The sequence below is a fragment of the Lepus europaeus genome, chromosome 6 (genome assembly GCF_033115175.1).
Source record: "Lepus europaeus isolate LE1 chromosome 6, mLepTim1.pri, whole genome shotgun sequence".
NCBI classification, from domain to species: domain Eukaryota; kingdom Metazoa; phylum Chordata; class Mammalia; order Lagomorpha; family Leporidae; genus Lepus; species Lepus europaeus.
In genome coordinates this window covers 1296556-1317346 of record NC_084832.1, presented here as the reverse complement: position 1 = coordinate 1317346, position 20791 = coordinate 1296556, and the positions used below count along the sequence as shown (strand labels likewise).

The window sequence follows — 20791 nt, the reverse complement described above, 5'->3', positions numbered from 1 at the left end:
CGGCACCATGGCTTAACAGGCTAATCCTCCGCCTTGCGGCGCCGGCACACGAGGTTCTAGTCCCGGTTGGGGTGCCGGATTCTGTCCCGGTTGCCCCTCTTCCAGGCCAGCTCTCTGCTGTGGCCCGGGAGTGCAGTGGAGGATGGCCCAAGTGCTTGGGCCCTGCACCCGCATGGGAGACCAGGAGAAGCACCTGGCTCCTGGCTTCGGATCAGCATGATGCGCCGGCTGCAGCGGCCATTGGGGGGTGAACCAACGGCAAAAAGGAAGACCTTTCTCTCTGTCTCTCTCTCTCACTATCCACTCTGCCTGTCAAAAAAAAAAAAAAAAAAAAAAAAAAACAACCACAAAGATTTCTTCTGCCCCTACCTTCCGGGACTGCTCCATCGTAATGAACGAGGGAATCATGGACGTCCTCAAGGTGTACTTGTCATGCCACAGCCGATCTGTCTTAACTGTCGGATCTGAGGCCACAAAAAACTGTAAGCAAAGGAACACCAAAACGCATTAAAAAGCAGTATTTCAGCAAGAAATTCACATCAACACCAAGAGTAAGCTATGCTAGAAAGCCAAGGTGCCCAGGTGGGAGGGATGGGGTTCCTGCCCGTGTTTACCCAACTTGGAACTTGTTTCATAAAACATGTGGGCAGCATCTCTTCAAATCAAATGCCTTCTCAGACACTTAGAACTGACGCCCGAGGACAAGCTGCCCCTTTTCCTGGAGAAGCAGGATGCTCGCTGCGCACATCAACCCCGCCGGTGTGCTCCATCCAGGGATCCAGTCTGGGGGCTTCCCCCGCTGCCAAGAACAGACCCCCGTTGGTGCCTGCGGTCGCCTGGACTCAGTGCTGTCTCCTCACTCTGCCTGCCTCAGGCTGCTCTCTGTGCAGGGTTCCCACGTCCGGAGCCTGCAGCCGTGTGCCCTGCTCACAAGGAAGCCGCAGGCCAGTCTCCCACAAGCAGACACTGAAGCACCCACAACCACACACGCAAACGGGCGCTGCGGGAAGTGACTCTTCCGCTTTGTCCCCTGACCCCGCCTCAGCCCCCGACAGCCACACAGCTTGGATCGCAGGCACCAGAAGCACACAGAAGGGACACACAGCAGCAAGGAGCAAACCGCCGTGGTGTGCAGTGAGTCTGGCACTGACACAGAGGCTACTCTCAGTCCCCAGTTACACGCCATAACACTTGTGCACTTCTTCTGAGGGCAGAACTGCTGAGTCACCGCACCAGAATTCCTTTCCATCGGGGGTCGGGGGTCGTGACTGACACTGCCCCCCCACTCCGGCAGGAAGCAGCAGGCTCTGCAGCCTGGCCACTGCGGAGCCACCGATGATGCTGCAGCCCCCACCCTCCAGCGCACTGGTGTCCCGGCGCCTCACTTCCAGCCACCTGCAGGCTCATCTTTGTTTCTCCCAAGACCCTAAAGGAGCCCTGCTCCCTTCTCGGAAGAAAGGGCACTGGGCCCACGGCCTCAGGACTCGCACAGGCTGAAGCTTAGCCCCTGGTCAGGCTGCAATGGAGCTTCCACGGAGGTCACCTCCCGTGTGAGCTTTCCTCACTAGTCATGACACACAATCCTCACCAGGGAGATGCATCCACAAATACAAAATGGAGTTAAGGAATTTTTAAGGTATATTTAAAGCAATGACATAGCCATGCAAAATGAATGGTGTCTTAGCAAACTGGAAATGACCAAAACTAACTGGAGCCAGAGGAGACTAAAAAACACAACCTTTTGAAGAACCTGTAAATGTAAAATGCGACCGCTAAGGCACAGGCCTAATTAACTTCTAAAAACAAATCATTTTTATGTTAGTTGTTTAAGGTAATTGAGACAACAGAAAAAGTACAGAATGCCCTGGATTATTTTATAAAACAAATATAAAACTAGCACATTCAGTTAAAAAAATACAAAAAAAAAATAATAACAATAAAACGAGGTCAGCTTTATTGGAATGGAAGAACTGAAGTAAGTATCATCCTTGCATTAATGGCACAAAACAGTGTTGATCAGTGTATTATACCTCCCATAAGCTAATATATGTCTAAGGAAAAGGAAATAGAGAAAATGAATTATAACCATGTAGTCATTGACAATAAAATTTGCTCTTAACCAGCACACACCTTACTAAGAATCTGATCAAAAGAACAGCTTTTCTTTCCAAGTATCCACAAACTACATTACAAGCCATTCAGGAATTTCAGAGATAACGTAAAGAAACAAAGGCACAGAAGAATTATAGTTAATGGCATGAAATAATGTTATTTAAGGAAAAACTAAAGGTTATAAAATATTATGCATGCTATGAGACACACAGATACACAATAAAAAATATAGTACACATAATAAGTATGGACAGGTGTTATCTGTCATAAGATGACTGACGAATTCTGACTTTTCCTCTAAAATGGTTTATATGATAAAATTTTAAACACATATTTTTTCTTTTTCTTTTGACAGGCAGAGTTAGACAGTGAGAGACAGAGAGACAGAGAGAAAGGTCTTCCTTTTTCCGTTGGTTCACCCCCCCAAGTGGCTGCTACGGCCAGCGCGCTGCGTCGATCCGAAGCCAGGAGCCAGGTGCTTCTCCTGGTCTCCCAGGGGGTACAGGGCCCAAGCACTTGGGCCATCCTCCACTGCCCTCCCGGGCCACAGTAGAGAACTGGACTGGAAGAGGAGCAACCAGGACAGAATCCGGCGCCCTGACCGAGACTAGAACCCAGGGTGCCGGCGCCATGGTGGAGGATTAGCCTAGTGGATTAGCCTAGTGAGCCGCGGCGCTGGCTTTAAACATTTTAAAATCAGAAAAAGATACAGTTTAACAAAACAATCATGTAATTTCAACTAAATATTGAGCACATAGCACTAAGAAATTTTAATAACATCATTTTCCCAGGACAATTAACTAAAAAAGATTTGTTTTCCTCCAAAGAAATTTACTCCCAAGGGTAAATATTTACAGAAACAAAATTTTAACGACGTCAGTCTCACTTTCGATCCTGGGAGCGAGAGCACGGTGAAATCCACTACGTACAAATGAGAGGCAGCAACGCTTTTATGACCACAGAGAGACGGCTACCTTGATCTTCCACTACAATTCATCATCTTCAGGTACCCACTCAGTGATCCGTGTAGACTGTGAGTTACGCTACCACTTTATCCTGGAACACAGAACTCAGTCTGCGGAGGGATAAAGGGCCATCACCCCCAGCATGCTCCCATCACCTCTCACAGGAAGACAGAGGCAGAGAGCACCTGCCCTGCGGCAGTCCACACCTGCCCAGTGGGCCAGTCACCTGCTAGGCCGGCTCTGCAGGCAGCCATTCAGCAGATCAGACTTAACTGCTGCATATAAATTGTATTTCTCTGCTTCTCACTTAAATTCGAGAGCTAGTTTTTACAGACAACACACTCATTTGTCCTGATAGCTGGAGTGCAGCCGGATTTCCATCCATATGAGCGACAGGAAAATTTAATTTAGACCACAAAACCTCAGGCCATTCAGTCGTCTCTGGAAGCTCTGAGAGCATCGCTTCATCCAAGGCAAAGCTGCGTGCACTCACTCTACGCGCAAACATCTCGGAGCAAACACAAAGAGCGTGGTACACTTCAGCAGATAATTAATTCTGTGAAAAATATATAGTTACAGAGGAAAAAACCAAGGTCAGAATATAATTGCAATATGCTTTTATTTTATTGATGCATTTTCCACTCAAGGTTCTTTAATTTTCACCATTATGTCAACTGCAGAAAGAATCGAGGAAAAAAAATAAAACATAATTGTACCGTGATTTCTCATTAACTGTTGGACAAATGCCAAGGCCTCCGTATTAAAAACAGAAATGAAGAGGGTAATTTTCTTAGCAAGCAACTTAGTTTCTAAAAATCAGATCCATTAATACCGACCACAAAGGATCCCAGCTCCAAGCTGCCAATCACGCTGGCAACTCAGAGAGACTCCTCCTGGGCCACACCCAGAGAAAACGCGGGGCGGGGCACCAGGGAAGGTGAGCTGCTGGGCCGTGCAACACAGGCTCATCCCCGTAAACTCAGCGTTTCAACGGCTACGGCGTAAAAATGCCGAACGCTGACATTTTCATGGTAAACTTTTCGTAGCAAAAACACAGAGTGCAGGACGGACACAGAGAAGTCCCAGAAAGCACCGCCTGAGTGGTCTGTAGTTCACTGGCTCCCGACGAGCACGTGTGCTTTGGGTGCTGTGAGAGCACTGAGACAAACACTTGAACCACGTGTGAAAACCCTCCAGTTCTGAAAGCTTCAGGGTGACGCTCCCCTTCTTCCTCCCTTGCTGCTGGTTGAGGACCTAACCTCCACTCTCACTGACCGCCTCGGCACAGCCTGTGACACCGACAGCCACGAAAAGCCCATCACACTGGTGCCCTGGACGCCAACGACAACACGGGGGAATCTGGCTCCCTTTTAACTAAGACACTAAACGCATCTCCTAATGTGGAAAGTACTCCTCAAGTTAATCACTGAGAATATCTTCTAATTTTTAAAACTCCATTTCTGCCTGCCTTTTCAAACACAACGGGTCTCTAAAGTTTGTGGAAATGAACGCACATTATAAAAAAACTATGCATAAATTTCAAAAATTTTGGACCACAATAAGCTTATTTTTTAATTCTATTTTTTCAAGAACTCTTTGAAGTACTCCTGTATATGATGTAATTAAAATAAATACATAAAATACAAGTTGGATTCCATTCCCTACACTTTAAGGATAAAGACCCCTGTCTTTTTTATTGTCAAAAAGTAAAATCCTAGCTGCTGGTGCTAGAAGCAGGAGAAATGGCAAAGGCCAACAGGCATCTCAAGCTCAGCTGTCGGATAAAAGGAGCAGGGTGTAAACTCGCTCACTTGCCAATCGGCCACACCCAGGAGCAGCCCAGACTAGACAGCACCAGGAGAGAAGACCCTCCCAGGAGGAGGCCACAGCCTCAAGAGCCACAGCTCAAGAGCTGGCAAGGGGCGCTTTGGGATGAAGTAGGTTAACCCCAGCCTGGGACGCCAGCGTCCCATAGGAGAGCCAGTTCGAGGCCCAGCTGCTCCACTTTCTATCCAGCACCCCTGCTTGCCCAAGTGCTTGTGCACCTGCCACCCATGTGGTGGGAAACCCAGATAGAATTCCTGGCTCCAGCCTCAGTGTGGCCCAGTCTCCGCCATTGTGGCCACAGAAGGAAGATCTTTCTATCTCCCTCTCTGTAACTCTGCCTTTCAAACAAATAAATCTTAAAACAAAAGAAGAGGAGGAGCAGGAAATAGGGAGAGGGGAGGGGGGAGGGGGATGCCTGCACTGTGGCATGGAGGGTAAAGCTGCCGCCTGCAGCGCCAGCATCCCATACGGGTGCCAGTTCAAATCCCGGCTGCTCCACTTCCAATCCAGCTCTTTGCTATGGTCTGGGAAAGCAGCGGAAGATGGCCCAAGTCCTTGGGCCCCTGCTCCCTCCTAGGAGGCCTGGGAGAAGCTCCTGGCTCCTGGCTTTGGATCAGCTCAGCTCCAACTATCATGACCATCTGGAGAGTGAACCAGTGACTGGAAGACCTCTCTCTCTCTGCCTCTTTGTAGCTCTGCCTTTCAAATAAATAAATGAATCTTTAAAAGAGAAAGATAGACAGATTTCTAAGTGGGAGGGAGGGAGGAAGGAAAAAGTGCTTCCAGGAGGGGCAGCAGTGAGAACTTGCACATCAGTACTCCTGCGACTGGCAGGAGCCGGGACGATGGGCTGCATCTGACCAGCACCCACTGCCTCAGGCCGAGGAAGACTGAGAGACCCTCCAGCTCTCCTTCCACAACCTGAAACCAATCCCACTTGCCAAAGCCCAAGTCAAAGAAAAGCCTGGGTTCCAATTCTGGCTTTCCTGACTGTGTCCACAGGTGGAGACCTGGAAGGAAAGTCGTCCCGTCTCTACTCTCAGCATACTCTCTGGACACTGAGCATCTCTGTAACACAGGACCTGGGAGCCACCAACAGAAACCACACAGTTTCACATCACCTTAACTTGCAGAAGGTTACCCCGGCATAACCACCAACCCTTCTACCTCGTGTGCTACCAACCATGCGTCCCATCAACCGCATCACCCGTGGGGAACCCTGGGTAGAGCAGTCCTTTCCAGCAGCACATCTGAGTTTGCCGGGAGCGTGGAGCGGGGACACCAGCATGCCGAGCTGGCGGAGAGCAAGGCGGCAGGAGCCCACCTCCCCCGACCACTGTCACCTTCTAGCACATACTCTGCAGGTGCCCCAGGTGCTGGGGCAGAGTTGCAAGAAATGGCGGGCAGGGGCCAGCTGGATCCCCGGCTTCCCACCACACCCGAAGTATCCTCAGTCCACACAGCTAGGAGACACGTGGAGTGAGATACCAGGGGCCCACGCAAGACAGTGAGCAGGGCCGCCCCACCTCGGTCAGTGGGAGGGAAGCAGGCGTCAGCGAAGAAACCCGGGAGCCACAGGCAGCGAGCGTCCCTCACCCGTGTTCTGAGTTTCCAGAACTTTCACCCCTGTGTTTACTGAGATAAAAGCCACGTGATACAAATGCCACCCACTGTGCAATTCAGGGGTTTCAATAATCATCACCACTATCGCATTTCAGAACACGTTCATCACCCCGAGAGACAGCGCATACCCGTTGAGTACTCCCCACCAGTCCCCCTCCGCCAAGACGCCCCTACCACTCCCTACCACTCCCCCACAGCCCTGGCCACCCTACCACTCCCACCAGTCCCCCTCCGCCCAGACGCCCCTACCACTCCCACCAGTCCCCCTCCGCCCAGACGACCCTACCACTCCCACCAGTCCCCCTCCGCCCAGACGACCCTACCACTCCCTACCACTCCCCCACAGCCCTGGCCACCCTACCACTCCCACCAGTCCCCCTCCGCCCAGACGCCCCTACCACTCCCACCAGTCCCCCTCCGCCCAGACGACCCTACCACTCCCACCAGTCCCCCTCCGCCCAGACGACCCTACCACTCCCACCAGTCCCCCTCCGCCCAGACGACCCTACCACTCCCTACCACTCCCCCACAGCCCTGGCCACCCTACCACTCCCACCAGTCCCCCTCCGCCCAGACGCCCCTACCACTCCCACCAGTCCCCCTCCGCCCAGACGACCCTACCACTCCCACCAGTCCCCCTCAGCCCAGACGACCCTACCACTCCCACCAGTCCCCCTCCGCCCAGACGACCCTACCACTCCCTACCACTCCCCCACAGCCCTGGCCACCCTACCACTCCCACCAGTCCCCCTCCGCCCAGACGCCCCTACCACTCCCACCAGTCCCCCTCCGCCCAGACGACCCTACCACTCCCACCAGTCCCCCTCCGCCCAGACGACCCTACCACTCCCACCAGTCCCCCTCAGCCCAGACGACCCTACCACTCCCACCAGTCCCCCTCAGCCCAGACGACCCTACCACTCCCACCAGTCCCCCTCCGCCCAGACGACCCTACCACTCCCACCAGTCCCCCTCAGCCCTGACGACCTTGCTCTGTTGCTGTGCGTTTGCTGGCCCCGACATTTCTATAAGCACGATCAGGGCACATGTGGTTTTCTGTGCCTGGCTGATCTCCCTCAGCACTAAGTTTCCATGGTTCATCCGTGTTGCAGCAAGAACCAGATTTGCAATTCTTGCTAAGGCAGAATGATTTCCCACTGCATGGATCTATCACACTGACAGACACTGAGTAACGTCCTGTGGATGTGCACGTAGAGCGTGGACCACACTGACAGACACTGAATAATGTTCTGTGGATGTGCACGTAGGGTGTGGACCACACTGACAGACACTGAATAACGTCCTGTGGATGTGCACATAGGGCGTGGACCACACTGACAGACACTGAATAACGCTGTGGATGTGCACGTAGAGCGTGGACCACACTGACAGACACTGAATAACGTGCTGTGGATGTGCACGTAGGGCGTGGACCACACTGACAGACACTGAATAACGTGCTGTGGATGTGCACGTAGAGCGTGGACCACACTGACAGACACTGAATAACGCTGTGGATGTGCACGTAGAACGTGGACACGTGTTTTCATGTGTCTCGAGTAGGGATCTCAGCAGGCAGAAAACTGCTGGGTCACGTGGTCAGCCCACGGCACTCTATTTCCACAACACATGAGGTTCCAACATCTCCACGTCCTTGCCATACTTGCTGCCTTCTGCTTGTTGGGTTGGCTTGCTTTAGGATGTGCAGTGGTGTCTGGCGACTGGTCTACGTGCATCTCCCCACGACCTACAATGCTGAGTACCCTCCTGTACCTGTTTACCTCTTGCTTACCTTCTTGGGGTCCCTCTGAAAACTGGGCTGTAACAGCTCTTTAAATATCACAGACAGGACAGCAGACCACTCCAAACAGATGGCTGGGAAATACGAGCTCCCCACTGGCAGCTGCTTCATCAGTTTCTCAAAAGCGACCTTTCGTGTGAACAGCTTTACTTTTGATAAAGTCCAACTTGCATTTTCCTTTGTTGTTCATCCTTGTGGTGAAAAACTAGGAAATCACCACCTAACTCACACGCCCAGATCTCCAGCTGTTACTGCCACAGGTTTTTATAGCTCCAGCTCTCACACACAGGCATCTATCTGATCTGAGGTGTTCTTTATACATGGTCTGCAATGCAGGTCTAAGTTCATTCTTCTGCATGAGGGTATACAATTGTCCTAGCTAACAGTCTTGGCACCTCTGTTGAAAATCGACTTAATGAAAAATGTAATGAAGATTTATTTTTTAGACTTTTTTTTTTTGAAGATTTATTTATTTTACTTGAAAGGCAGAGTTACAGAGAGTGAGCGCATGCTTCCAGCCGGTGGCTTTCTCCCCAAGTAGCTGCAACAGCTGGGGCTGGGCTAGATCAAAGCCAGAAGCTTCATCCGGGTGTCCCACGTGGGCCATCTTCCACTGCTTTCCCAGGCACACTAGCAGGGAGCTGGATCTGAAGTGTAGCAGCCAACATTGGAAGCAGGGCGCAACTGGGTGACAGCGTCGCAGGTAGCAGCTAACTCTTTGCAGCGCAATGCGACCCCTATCTGTGGACTCCAGTTCTACTCCATGGACCTCAGGCTCACTCTCATGCCTGTGCCCTCCTGTAACTGAATGACCCCCTAAAATGACCAGTCTCACTCTACTAAAGGATAAAGACCACAACCTGAGTATCCTGACTACCTTACCAAATAATTACTACACTATACAAATGAATACAAGAATTGAAGTCTCCATTTAACCTTGAAAAATGCAGACATGAAGTTCCAATTAAGTAAACAATATCTACACGCTTTCCAGAGCTAAATATATTCAAACTGTATGATGACAACCGAGTACGCCTCCGAGCAGATGGCACTTACATGCACTTTAGCACAAAGAAACGCTGGCACTCCAGGGCCGTGACATCAGAAGTGAGGACAGGGAGAAGGAAGGGTGCAGCGATGGAGAACAGCAGCGAACGCAGGACACGGCGCCGACACAGCGCTGCTTCCTGGCTTTGATAAGCCGTTACAATTTGTACACTTTTCCATATGAGCATCTCAATCTAGGGAGCTGTTACTAAACACGGTGGTAAGCAATAACAGCCATTAAATGTAGAAATGCAATGCTAAACCGATGCAAATCTAAATGCACAGCTAAACTCTTGCAATAGAAGGCAGTTTTTACAAATGGCGTGTGTAAGGTTAAAAGTAGTAATAATACAATCAAGATCTAAACAAAAGCTATACAGAGATTGATTGTAAGGGTGGGAGCAGATGTGAGAGGCGGAAAACACCTCCTCTTAGTGGGGGAGGGTAAACAAATGGTTGTGATGACTTTGACATTTAGAAAGACAGAAGTTAAAGAAATCGTCGAGATGCCCTAAGTCAACCATTAAAAGACTGAAAACACAACACCCTTCAAAGCTTTCAATTCATGTGTAAAAGTTCACTTAGCAAAAGGAACACAGGGAACATGAAAACATTTCTTCTTCTTCTGTAAAGTCAACATGCAGTCCCCATAAACAGAAAGGGGCAAGGGGAACTGACAGCTGACGCTAACTGCTACGGAGACAGGCACGCAATGCCAGCAGGGAAACCATGGCAGGAGCCCACAGGGGAAGGCGTGCCCTTCCATACAAACAATAAAGCAGCTGCCTTGGTAACACTGACAAATTAACAGCAAACAGGAAAGAGAATCCAGACACAGCTCAGCTACACACATGGCAGGACACGGGGCATCTCAGCCAAGGCTTGGTCACTAGCACAGTGATCCTCTGTGCAGTCATTCTAAGTTTTCTGCAAGTTCAAAACAGTGTGAATATAAACAGCTAAAAGAACAATTAAAAGTAGGATTACTTATACAAGACATCCAAATATATACGGGTAAAACTATCTGTGATCAATTCTAAGAACAAAAGGCAAATCTGTAAGAAAAATGGGCAAAGGACAGGAACTGTCACAAGGAAAAGCACAACCAATAAGCAGGAAGAGCTGGTCAACCTCACTGGTACCTGGGAAAGGAAAACACTCCAGCGGATGCCACGTTTTGAACATTTAATATTTTTAAAGATTTATTTATTGATTTGAAAATCAGAGTTACACAGAGAGGAGAGGCAGAGAGAGGTCTTCCATCCGCTGGTTCGCTCCCCAATTGGCTGCAACAGCCAGAGCTGTGCCCATATGGGATGCTGGCACTGAAGGCGGCAGCTTTACCCACTACGCCACAGCGTCGGCCCCTCGTACTTTACATTCAGAGCAGTTTTACTGGGGCCGGTGCTGTGGCGTAGCAGGCTGAGCTTCCGCCTGCAGTGCCAGCATCCCACATGGGTGCCGGTTCATGTCTCCTCTTCTGATCCAGCTGCCTGCTAGTAACTTGGGAAGGCAGTGGAAGATGGCCCTAGTCCTTGGGCCCTGCACCTGCATGGCAGAGAGATCCAGAAGCTCCTGGCTCGTGGCTGTGTATAGGCTCAGCTCCAGCCATTGCAGCCGTTTGTGGAGTGAACCAACAGATGGAAGACCTTTCTCTGTCACAACCTCTGTCTGCCTGTAACTCTACCTCTCAAATAAGTAAATAAATAAAATCTTTAATAAAAAAAGAATAGCTTTACTAATGGTTGGCAGCAGCAAGTGCTGATAAGGATGGAGGAATGAGAACCTCAAACGAAAGACGACACAGGGAAAGCAGATCTGAAGTAAAGGAAAACATCTGGAATATCTGCGTCTATATAACAAGGTATCCTGGGCCTGCTCTTTTAGTAACACAGCCACCTGCAACAATGGCAAGGTGTGGGTTCCCATCCCAGCTACTCCACTTCTGATCCAGCTCCCTGCTTATGGCCTGGGAAAGCAGTAGAAGCGTGTGTTAAAAACAGTGCTGGCCAGCGTTGCGGCTCAATAGGCTAATCCTCCACCTACGGCACCAGCACACCGGGTTCTAGTCCTGGTCGGGGTGCTGGATTCTGTCCTGGTTGCCCCTCTTCCAGGCCAGTTCTCTGCTATGGCCCAGGAAGGCAGTGGAGGATGGCCCAGGTCCTTGGGCCCTGCACCCGCATGGGAGACCAGGAGAAGCACCTGGCTCCTGGCTTCGGATCAGCGCGATGCGCCGGCCGTAGCACACCAGCTGCAGCAGCCATTGGAGGGTGAACCAACGGCAAAGGAAGACCTTTCTCTCTGTCTTTTTGTCTCTGTTTACTCTGTCAAAAAAAAAAAAATAATAATACAAAAAAAAAAAAAAAAAAAAAAAAACCCAGTGCCACAGTGTGAGCCCAATGCCCACTGCACGTCTGCTGATGTGCGGCTTCATCAGTGCCTGGCGGTGGGGAGCACAGGAATCCACAGGAAGCTGCAGGGACACCCTCAGGTCCCACTGCCACCATGCCTCGGGCCACCCTTTCCCTGCCACGGCAGGTGGCCCCTCTAGCCATCCCAGCCACACCCATGCCAAGTCCTGCAACGCCTGCTTCCACAGCAAATGTGGGGCTTTTGCAAGGTGAACGTCATAATTATTGGGATCTTATCCATCTCTTAACCATTTAACATACATCAAACTGGTACTAGGTTCCTATCCTTTTGTTTCTGTAACGTCACTGACAGAGTTTGAGTACAGTGCCCCTCGTCCTATTTTCTGCCAAAAGTCCCGTGGTTTTTGTTGCATGATGTCTGTTCTGTCATGTTTAAGAAGGCTGCTTTTGGGGTCGGCGTTGTGGCACAGCAGGTAAAGCCACTGCCTACAGCGCCAGCATCCTATATAGGCATCAGTTCGGATTCTGGCTGATCCACTTCGAATCCAGCTCCCTTCTAATGGCCTGGCAAAGTAGCAGAAGATGGCCCAAGTCCTTGGGCCCTTGTATCCATGTGGGAGACCGTGAAGAAGCTTCTGGCTTCCTGGCCACTGCAACCATTTGGGGATTGAACCAGCAGATGGAAGCTCTCTCTGTAACTCTGCCTCTCAAACAAATAAATACATTAAAAAAAAAAAAAAAAAGCATGCAGTTTTTGCATTTTAGGAGGTTCACTACACAGACCTGAATAACGTATTTCACTCACCGCTGGCACACAGCTAACCAAGTGAGTCTGTGAAGTAACCACACAGCGCAGACTCTTAAGTTCTGTGCCACGAAGAAAACTGGGCTTGGACTCAGGAGCCCGAGCTCTTGCTCTGCAGCGCCTCTCTCCCTCGGACAGGTCGCCGCCCTCACGGGGCCCCACTGCTCAGACTGGGTGACAACTGCCCACTACGCAAGTGCAGCTCGCCAACTGCCTTTCGAGGAGCTGTGCAAGCACCCAGGCACCCACAGGAGCACGCGCGCTCCTGTCAGGAGAAGGGGGAGCGGCAGCTGAGGCCGGTGCCCGGCCACCGCGTGCTCACCTCGTGGTAGGTGTCCTCCAGCTCGCCGTCGTAGATCCAGCGGTAGAGGAAGCTCAGGACGGGGTGCGACACCAGGCTCAGGATGTGCTGCACCAGGGACCTCACGTACGGGTCCCCTGTTTTCGTGTAGGCGTGGACAGCAGAGGCCAGTGCACCTCCTTTCCTTCCTGGGCATGAGGGAAACACACGAAACACATTTACACTCGGCACACACCAGTCACTGACACCCCCCAAGATGCCACAAAACCAGAACACAGTGCATCTGTTTCCACAAGGCCATCAGCACTTCTGACTCAGAACCAGCAATGCCATAACAAGGCAGGGCAGAGAGACCAAGCTGGTCTCCACGGACCCTAGGGTCAGCCGTTCTACACACGAAGGCTGAGGAGCTCTTCGGGAGAAAGGAACCGGATGTGCGACCTGGAGCTGACGGGACTCGCTGACTGGGACACGCTGCGAGCCACACTTCCTTTCTCAATTCAGAAATACATAAACACATAAACTAATTCTGAGTCAACACTTACTCTCTTCTTGGTGTAATACACCAGTCTCAACGAACTCAACATTTCATAAACCATTCACTGGCTGCAACAAACCCATCTCAGGCAGGCCCAACAATCCCGAGCAGCAGTGACTCTTGGCTTCAAAATTGTCAAATGAGAAAAAGAGTCCAGGTAGCACAAACAGTGAGGAAAATGTTGAGAAGGCAACCAGAAACATGGAACGTAGGGCCCAAGAGAGGCTCAAGCTGGACATGCTGACACGGGAACTTCAGGCACCCACACGAGCAGGGCCATGAACCCTAGCCTCAACAGGAAAGAGAGCAACCAAACCAGAAAAGAAAAAAGGTAACCAAACCAGGAAAGGCTGTCTGTTAAGATTCAAATGAAAGAGAAACACAAAACTCAAAGCCTTCTGACACCAGAGAACCCCTCCACGCCATCATCACCATTAAGATAAGTGGTCGATCACAAAGACAAAGGTGGTATCTTTCATGGTCACACCTGTCACCTTGTGCCCATCAACATACTGGTAACTGTAGAGGACACAAAAGGACAGGGCAGGGGCTGGCGCTGTGGCATAGCGGGTAAGGCCCGCCACCTGCAGTGCCAGCATCCCATATGGGCGCCGGTTCAAGTCCCGGCTGCTCCACTTTCGATCCAGCTCTCTGCTATGGCCGGGGAAAGCAGTGGAAGATGGCCTGAGTCCTTGGGCCCCGCACCCACACGGAAGACCCAGAAGGAGCTCCTGGCTCCTGGCTTCGGATCAGCGCAGCTGTGGCTGTTGTGGCCAACTGGGCAGTGAACCAGCAGATGGAAGACCTCTCTCTCTGCCTCTCCTTCTTTCTCCGTGTAACTCTGACTTTCAAATAAATAAATAAATCTTAAAAAAAAAAAAAAAAGGACAGGGCATGCACCACACGAGTTCTGAAACAAAGCAAGTCCAGGGAGCAAACACACAAGAAACGCAGAGGGACCTTGGCAGTGATCCACTAGCGCTGCAAGGGTCTTGAGCCTTATTTTGGGGTCATACGTCCAAACCAGGAGGCGTCGCAGTGTTAAGCTGCTCTCAAATCCCAAATTCACTCCCTGATCATCCTCCAGTTGCAGCTGAAAGACAACACAGGTAGAAGGTTTAAGACAGGCAACTCATCTTTCACATCTTTACATAATCTACACGAAGTCATACAAGGAAGTGATTATTCTCATTAAACTGAAGCAGGAGGTCCCCTTTCATGCTGCGGAACTCTTCAAATGGTTCAGAGGAACTTGAAAATCAACAAATAATTGCCTTTGGCTACAGTAGACCTTTACAGATATTCAGACCTTACAAATAGAGGAGATACAGTCTATCTTTTAAAAATAATGTATGCAGCAATTTATAGTATTCTATAATAGCTTCACTTTTTTAACCTTTCAAATCATGGAGAAATCAAAATAACAACAAAGTTTACCTGGGAGTGTAAAACAGAGAGCAGCCGGTAGTACTCTTTGAGTTCTTGGTGCAGGGCGGCACAGAAACTCTGCGGGGAAAGGGAAAAGAACAATGCGGCGAGACGCAGTCCTGCACACCGCCCCGTGTCGGCGCCAAGGCGACGCCTTCAGACAGTCCTGGTGACGTGCAGCGGCACTGAATTCTGGCCCCTCAACGGCCTCCACGTCTCTGCCCACAGCCTGGATCCCGCCATGCTTCAGCCCAGGTTTCTTAAGGAGCACTCAGAGCAAACCACGTGAAATCCGTGCAGGCACAGCACCCTGTCTTACCCAAGCCCAACCCCAGCCCCAGGGCAGACACAGTCGCACAACCCCCACCAGCCCCCCGATGGGTACTTGTCCACAGATCCCTCTGTGACTGTTCCATGATCCCTCTGTGACTTTTCGGAGAATTAGAATGGCAATGGTCACTGCCCAAGAATCAAGCTGTGCCCACAACTATGCACCATCTAACAATTAAAAAGGGACTGGGGAGAGGGGCCCGGCATTGTGGCATAGTGGGTTAAGCCCATACCAGGAGACAAGGGCACCCCATGAGTGCTGATTCAAGTCCCAGTTGCTTCACTGCTGATCCACTTTCCTGCTGGTGCTCCTGGGCAGCAGCAGAAGATAGGATGGCCCCAGTACTGGGCTCAGACCACCACCTGGGAGACCTGGATGGCGCTCTCGCTCCTGACTTCAGACTGCCCAGCTCCGGCCACCGTGGCCATCTGAGGAGTGAACCAGCAGATGGAAGATCTCTGTCTCTGTTTCTGCCTCTCTCTTTAACTCTGCCTCTCAAATAAATGATCTTTTCTTAAAAGGGGCAGGGGGAGGAGGGGGTTACTGCAGAGAGCAGCTGTTCGGCCTGGCAGCCTGTGCCCCACATCCGGGCCCTGTGTGCCAGTAGCAGCCCCAGCTCAACTCCAGCTTCTTGCTAGTGCAGACCCTGGGAGGTAACGGTGACAGCTCAAGTGGTGGCTCCTACCGCCCAGGCGGGAGGCCTGCACTGAGCTCCTGGCTGTGGCCCCAGCCCAGTCCCAGCTACTGTGGGCATTGGAGGGACCTTTCTGTCTCTCTTTCTAATACATACAAAATACTGGGAAAATAAAGCTCTAATGCCACTTCTTCATGTCCACCACTTCCTAACACTAGGCAGGAGGAGGGAGAAGGAATAGCACCCTCCAGCCCCAACAACTTGCTTGTCCATCAGCGATGGCAGCAGCAGGGGTGGCCAACGCAGTGGCAGACGCCCTGCTCACAGACCTGTGTCCCAGCAGGGCCACTCCTCCACCTGCCTGAAGCAGGAGAGCAGCGAGCAGGTCCCCCCATGCTCTGGGGCCTGACGCTGCCGCTCTCTCCGGCTCCCAAGTGACTACATGCTCCAGGCTGTCTCCTTTCACTGCCCAGACAGCAGCTACATCCAGCAGGCCCTGCCAACACCAGTCGTTTCTGTCTTCCAGAGTGGATCCTGATGACACAATTCTCAAAACCGCGCTCTCTACAAAGAGCCCGCTTCAGAGCTATTGTCACGGAAATGTAAGGTGGACCCAGCACACTCCAGTATTCCAGAGACAGTGGACGCACCTGACCTACAAGTCCGAAGGAGCGGTCCAGACTCCTGTGGTCAGTGTACTTCCTGATCTTATTATGCAGCCACCCCAGCTCCGCGAGTCGCACGGCCGTGTCCCTCAAAGATTTACTCAGGTTTGCCTAAAAGTAAATACATTCAGAGTTAAAAATTAAAGACCAATACCAGAATTTTAATTTCATTTCTCAACCATGTGTACTTTAATATGAAACTTCTTGGGCTGCGCCACATGGAAGTTAACAGTACCTAATACACCATCAACAAAAGAAAAGGCATCGGGGTGGGCATCCGCCTGGCAGCAACACCCTGCAGTGCCTGGGCTCCACTCCTGGTCCAGCTCCTGGCTCCAGCTTCCTGCCCATGTAGACCCCGAGAGGCTCAAGGCTTTGGGTCTCTGCCACCCACAGGGGAAGGATAGATTGAGCTTGCAGATCCTGCCTTCGGTCTGACCCAGCCCCAGCTCGTGTAGGCATTTGGGGAGTAAACCAGAGGATGGACGTGTTCTGTAAATCTGTCTCCCTGCCTCTCAAGTGAGTTACAGAAAACAAAACGCATCAAGTGACAGCAAGGATTTCAAACACCTTGACAGGAATGCTAAGCGTGTGTCACAGCCATCTGTGTAACGCCTGCTGGGGCCTGGGACTGCTCCTCAGTGAGACAGAGGCTGTGACACAGTCACTTTGTGAGGGCTGAGGGCTGAGGATGCCACGGGAAAGGCAGGTTCTGGAAGAAGGCAAGGATCACGCAAAGACCCCTGAGCTGCACCTGTCCCCCAAGGCCGTGACCTCTGCTGCAGAACACAGGTACAGGGCTCAACGGGCAGCTGCATCAGTGAATGTGAGGACAGGAAGCAGGCACCGCCCAGAGGGCCCAGCAGCAGAATCACACCGGCACAAACTGGGCAGGGTCGCATAAACCACACGTCGGCAGTGCACCTACGCAGTACAAACCCTGGTACCACCTTATAAACTAACGCTCACTAACTGCACTTAATGATGCTTTTGAATATTTTACACTAGATTTGTGTCACGGTACCTTTCCTTCCACTTTGTAACAGTTTTCAGTGTTGCTCATTTTGATGTTTTTGCCATCTATGCCCTGGAAGACGTACAAAATATCTCTCACAAGAGCTGCTTCCGTAACTTCCGTCGTCCCTGCAAAACGAAGAACAGTTACTAATGACCACGTTGTAAGATGAGATGAATGCTATCAGATGCTATATTTCCAGGAGGCCAAAGTCTACCAACTCAGTGAATGAGGTCAGGCTGGGAAGAGCACGGGACAGGAAGAAAGATGCACGTTCTGCCAGGGCGTGGGGTGGAGGTGGTGCAATTCCCTGGGAGAAGTTCTGTCACGATGGGGCTGCCTGTGAGAACCCAACACGTGGGAGGTAAACGTGTATTATGAAAAACCACGCGTGGGTTTCAGACTGTTTCACGACCAAAATAAACTAACTTTTTTTAAAGATTTATTTGAATGGAAGAGTGACAGAGACCCTCCTTCTGCTGGTTCCCTCCCCAAATGGCCACAACAGCCAGGACTGGACTACAGAGGTTGCTGGGATATAAGCCTAGCACTCCTCTCAAGGTGTTTTAAATCCTTGCTGTCACTTGATGTATTTTATCTTCTGATTGTCTTCTTTATCTTATTTGAGAGGCAGAGAGAGACAGACAGACATAGAGAACACGTCCATCCTCTGGTTTACTCCCCAAATGCCTACCCCAGCTGGGGCTGGGTCAGACCGAAGCCGGGGTCTGGAAGCTCCCTCAAGGCCTCCCACGTGGGTGCAGGGCCCAAGCACTTGGGCCATCCTCCACTGTCCTCAGGCCATAGCAGGGAGTTGGGTCGCAGTGAAGCAGCCAGGACTCAAATGGGCACTGATACAGGATGCCAGTGTCAAAAGCAGTGGCTTGAAAATGCTGTGCCACAACACTGACCCCTAAGCTGACCCTTTAATTCCATTTCCTGTGAACTCATCAGAGGGTACTAATAAAATCAGAGCACAGCTCAGTCAACACGAGGGGCGGGGTCAGCTTTAATAGACAGCACTTGTAAAAACCAGCTCACCAAACGGTTGCACAATGACCCAGGCCCCTCCCCACCACCACACAAAAAGGAATTAGAAGCAGAGAAAAGATACTTAAGGTTTTCATAACCCTCCCTCCCCGGGACAAAAGCCAAGGCAGAATTTGGGTGATGAGCCAACAAAGGGAGAGGAAGCAATACCCGGACATGCAAAACGTCAGAGGGGGGAGGAGAAGGCCACAGGGCACAGGCTCCAGCGGCCGGGCACGGGGTGCAGAGCAAGGGCACGTAGCTCCTGGGCTGCTAGTATCCGCTACTCCAGCACTGAGGAACAGGACGCTGACCATGCGCCTCTCACCGTGGGCCTGTCTGCTCTTTACAGCTCTGTCCAGTGCACGCTTTCTGGGCGAACGCAGCTGGGATCAGGTCTTCCCGAGACGGGACCCCTCCACTGCTGCGATCGCACCTCCCCCCGCCCCACCCCTGGGGTCTACTCCAGGGCAAACACAACACTGCCATTCTAACAGACAGACAGTGTTCTTCCCACCCACCTCACATTTAAAGTGTGAGGACAGTTATCACCTCACTGCTGTACGCTCGCTGTCTGTCCCACCGTTCTCCCTCTGAACTGCCTTTCCCACGTGGCACAGAACAGAAGTCTGAAAGTGCTGGTCAGAATCAGGGGCAAAGTCTGGAAGCTAACACGCCAGGCCACACACACAGCTGCTGCAGGCAGGAAGTACTACAGATGCCCTGCCCTGCATCCCACCAGGACAGGGGAGACCTGGAGCAAGGCTGGAGGCGGCACACTGAGCTCATGGCAAAGCCCATTCTTTTCCTTCCAGGACACCTATGGCTCATGCACTGCTATTTATCGTTCCTCTGCACCCTCCAGGAGGTACTGACTTCACCATCAACTGAATGGTCCATGAGTGTCCTCTCTGTCCCAGGACTGTGCAGAGCACTGGTGCTGTGAGCAAGACGGATGCAGCCCTGCCAGGAACTGTGTCTTAGCGGGAAATGTGACTTTGACAGGCGTCCCTGAGCAGAGGCTTCGCAGGAAGGAAGACAGCAGGAAAGTGGAAGTGGGCACGGAACAGCAGCGAATGGCAATGCTGGGGTGGGTGGGAAGCATGCAGACAACGGCGGAGAGGAGGATGGCACTGGAGGAAAAGTTCAGGGAGGAAAGCCAGGCATCAAGAGACCACAGCAGGGCCGGCGCCGTGGCGCAGCAGGCAAAGCCACAGCCTGCAGCACCGGCATCCAATACGGACGCTGGTTCAAGTCCCAGCTACTCCACTTCTGATCCCGCTCCCTGCTAATGTACCTGGAAGAGCAGTGAAAGATGGCCCAGGTGCGTGGGCTCCTGTACCCATGTGGGAAACCCATAAGAAGATCTTGGCTCCTGACTTTGGATCAACCCAGCTCTGGCCGTTACGGCCACTGGAGAGTAAACCAGCAGATGGGAGACCTCACACTCTCTCTGTCTCTCCCTCTTTCTCTGTTAATTCTGCCTTTCACATAAATAAAACATTTATTAAAAAAAAAAAAAAAGACAACAGCAGGGATTCTGCCTTCAGCATAAGTTTTAGCAGAAATCCTAGATCAGTGTTTTAAATCACGCAAGGATGGATTCTCAACAAAGACCAAGTGACCATGAGTAATGTCCTCACTCACCGCCCGTGTCCCCGTCTCTCCGTGGCCTTGTCATGTTGCGAGAAGCAGAGTTTGGGATGCCTTTGGAGGTAGAGGCTTGAGAGGAAGGCTGATTTGCACTTAGAGTCCACGCAAGCCGTGACCCCAACTGCTGCCGAAGGCCGTCTCCTACTCCCGGGGCTTGGTGAGACTGTCTGAAAGGAGGAGGCAACCTTTACAAGCTTCAAACAACCAGGCCCCCACCTAAGACACAGAAGCATTCCTGGGAATCTCTGTCTTGACACAAGGCTGAACGACAGAATGTGTACGTCTGAGAGGCAACACCTGACTTCACCCCAGTGGGACAGGCCACAGCCACGGAAGTCCCCAGAACCTGACAGGACACCCTGGGACCCAGCAGCAGAGCCGTGGCACTGCCAAGAGTCACTGCTCTGCCTTCCACACACTTCTCATCAGAAAAGACAAAACCCATGGGACTTGACTTTAGAAACACATAACACACGTTACCTACCTGTTTCCTCTGTGAAACTGCCAACCCCAGGATTAAACCCTGAATTCCCACACTTTCTAGTAGGGGCTGAAACACCTGACCTCTCTCATTTGCCTGTCCTCAGGGTCTCCTCACTTTGTGGTACTCAGAACGCAAAGGACATGGTAGTTTCAACTCATTTT

General features: G+C 51.4%; 1 protein-coding gene across 2 annotated transcripts in view; it reads right to left on the bottom strand.

Annotated features, from left to right (window-relative positions):
• The window catches only part of TUBGCP3 (tubulin gamma complex component 3), an 85326-nt gene that overhangs the window by 40766 nt on the left and 23769 nt on the right, over positions 1–20791 (bottom strand). For both annotated transcript variants that reach the window (XR_009866181.1, XM_062193927.1), the window contains exons 6-12: positions 20141–20313; positions 17474–17592; positions 16435–16560; positions 14829–14897; positions 14352–14484; positions 12875–13041; positions 370–480 (exon numbers count right to left, since the gene is read on the bottom strand). Coding sequence is in view for 1 of the 2 variants with exons in the window: in XM_062193927.1 (XP_062049911.1) it covers positions 370–480; positions 12875–13041; positions 14352–14484; positions 14829–14897; positions 16435–16560; positions 17474–17592; positions 20141–20313 (898 nt within the window). In the remaining variant the exon portion in view is untranslated. The remainder of the gene's footprint in view (positions 1–369; positions 481–12874; positions 13042–14351; positions 14485–14828; positions 14898–16434; positions 16561–17473; positions 17593–20140; positions 20314–20791) is intronic.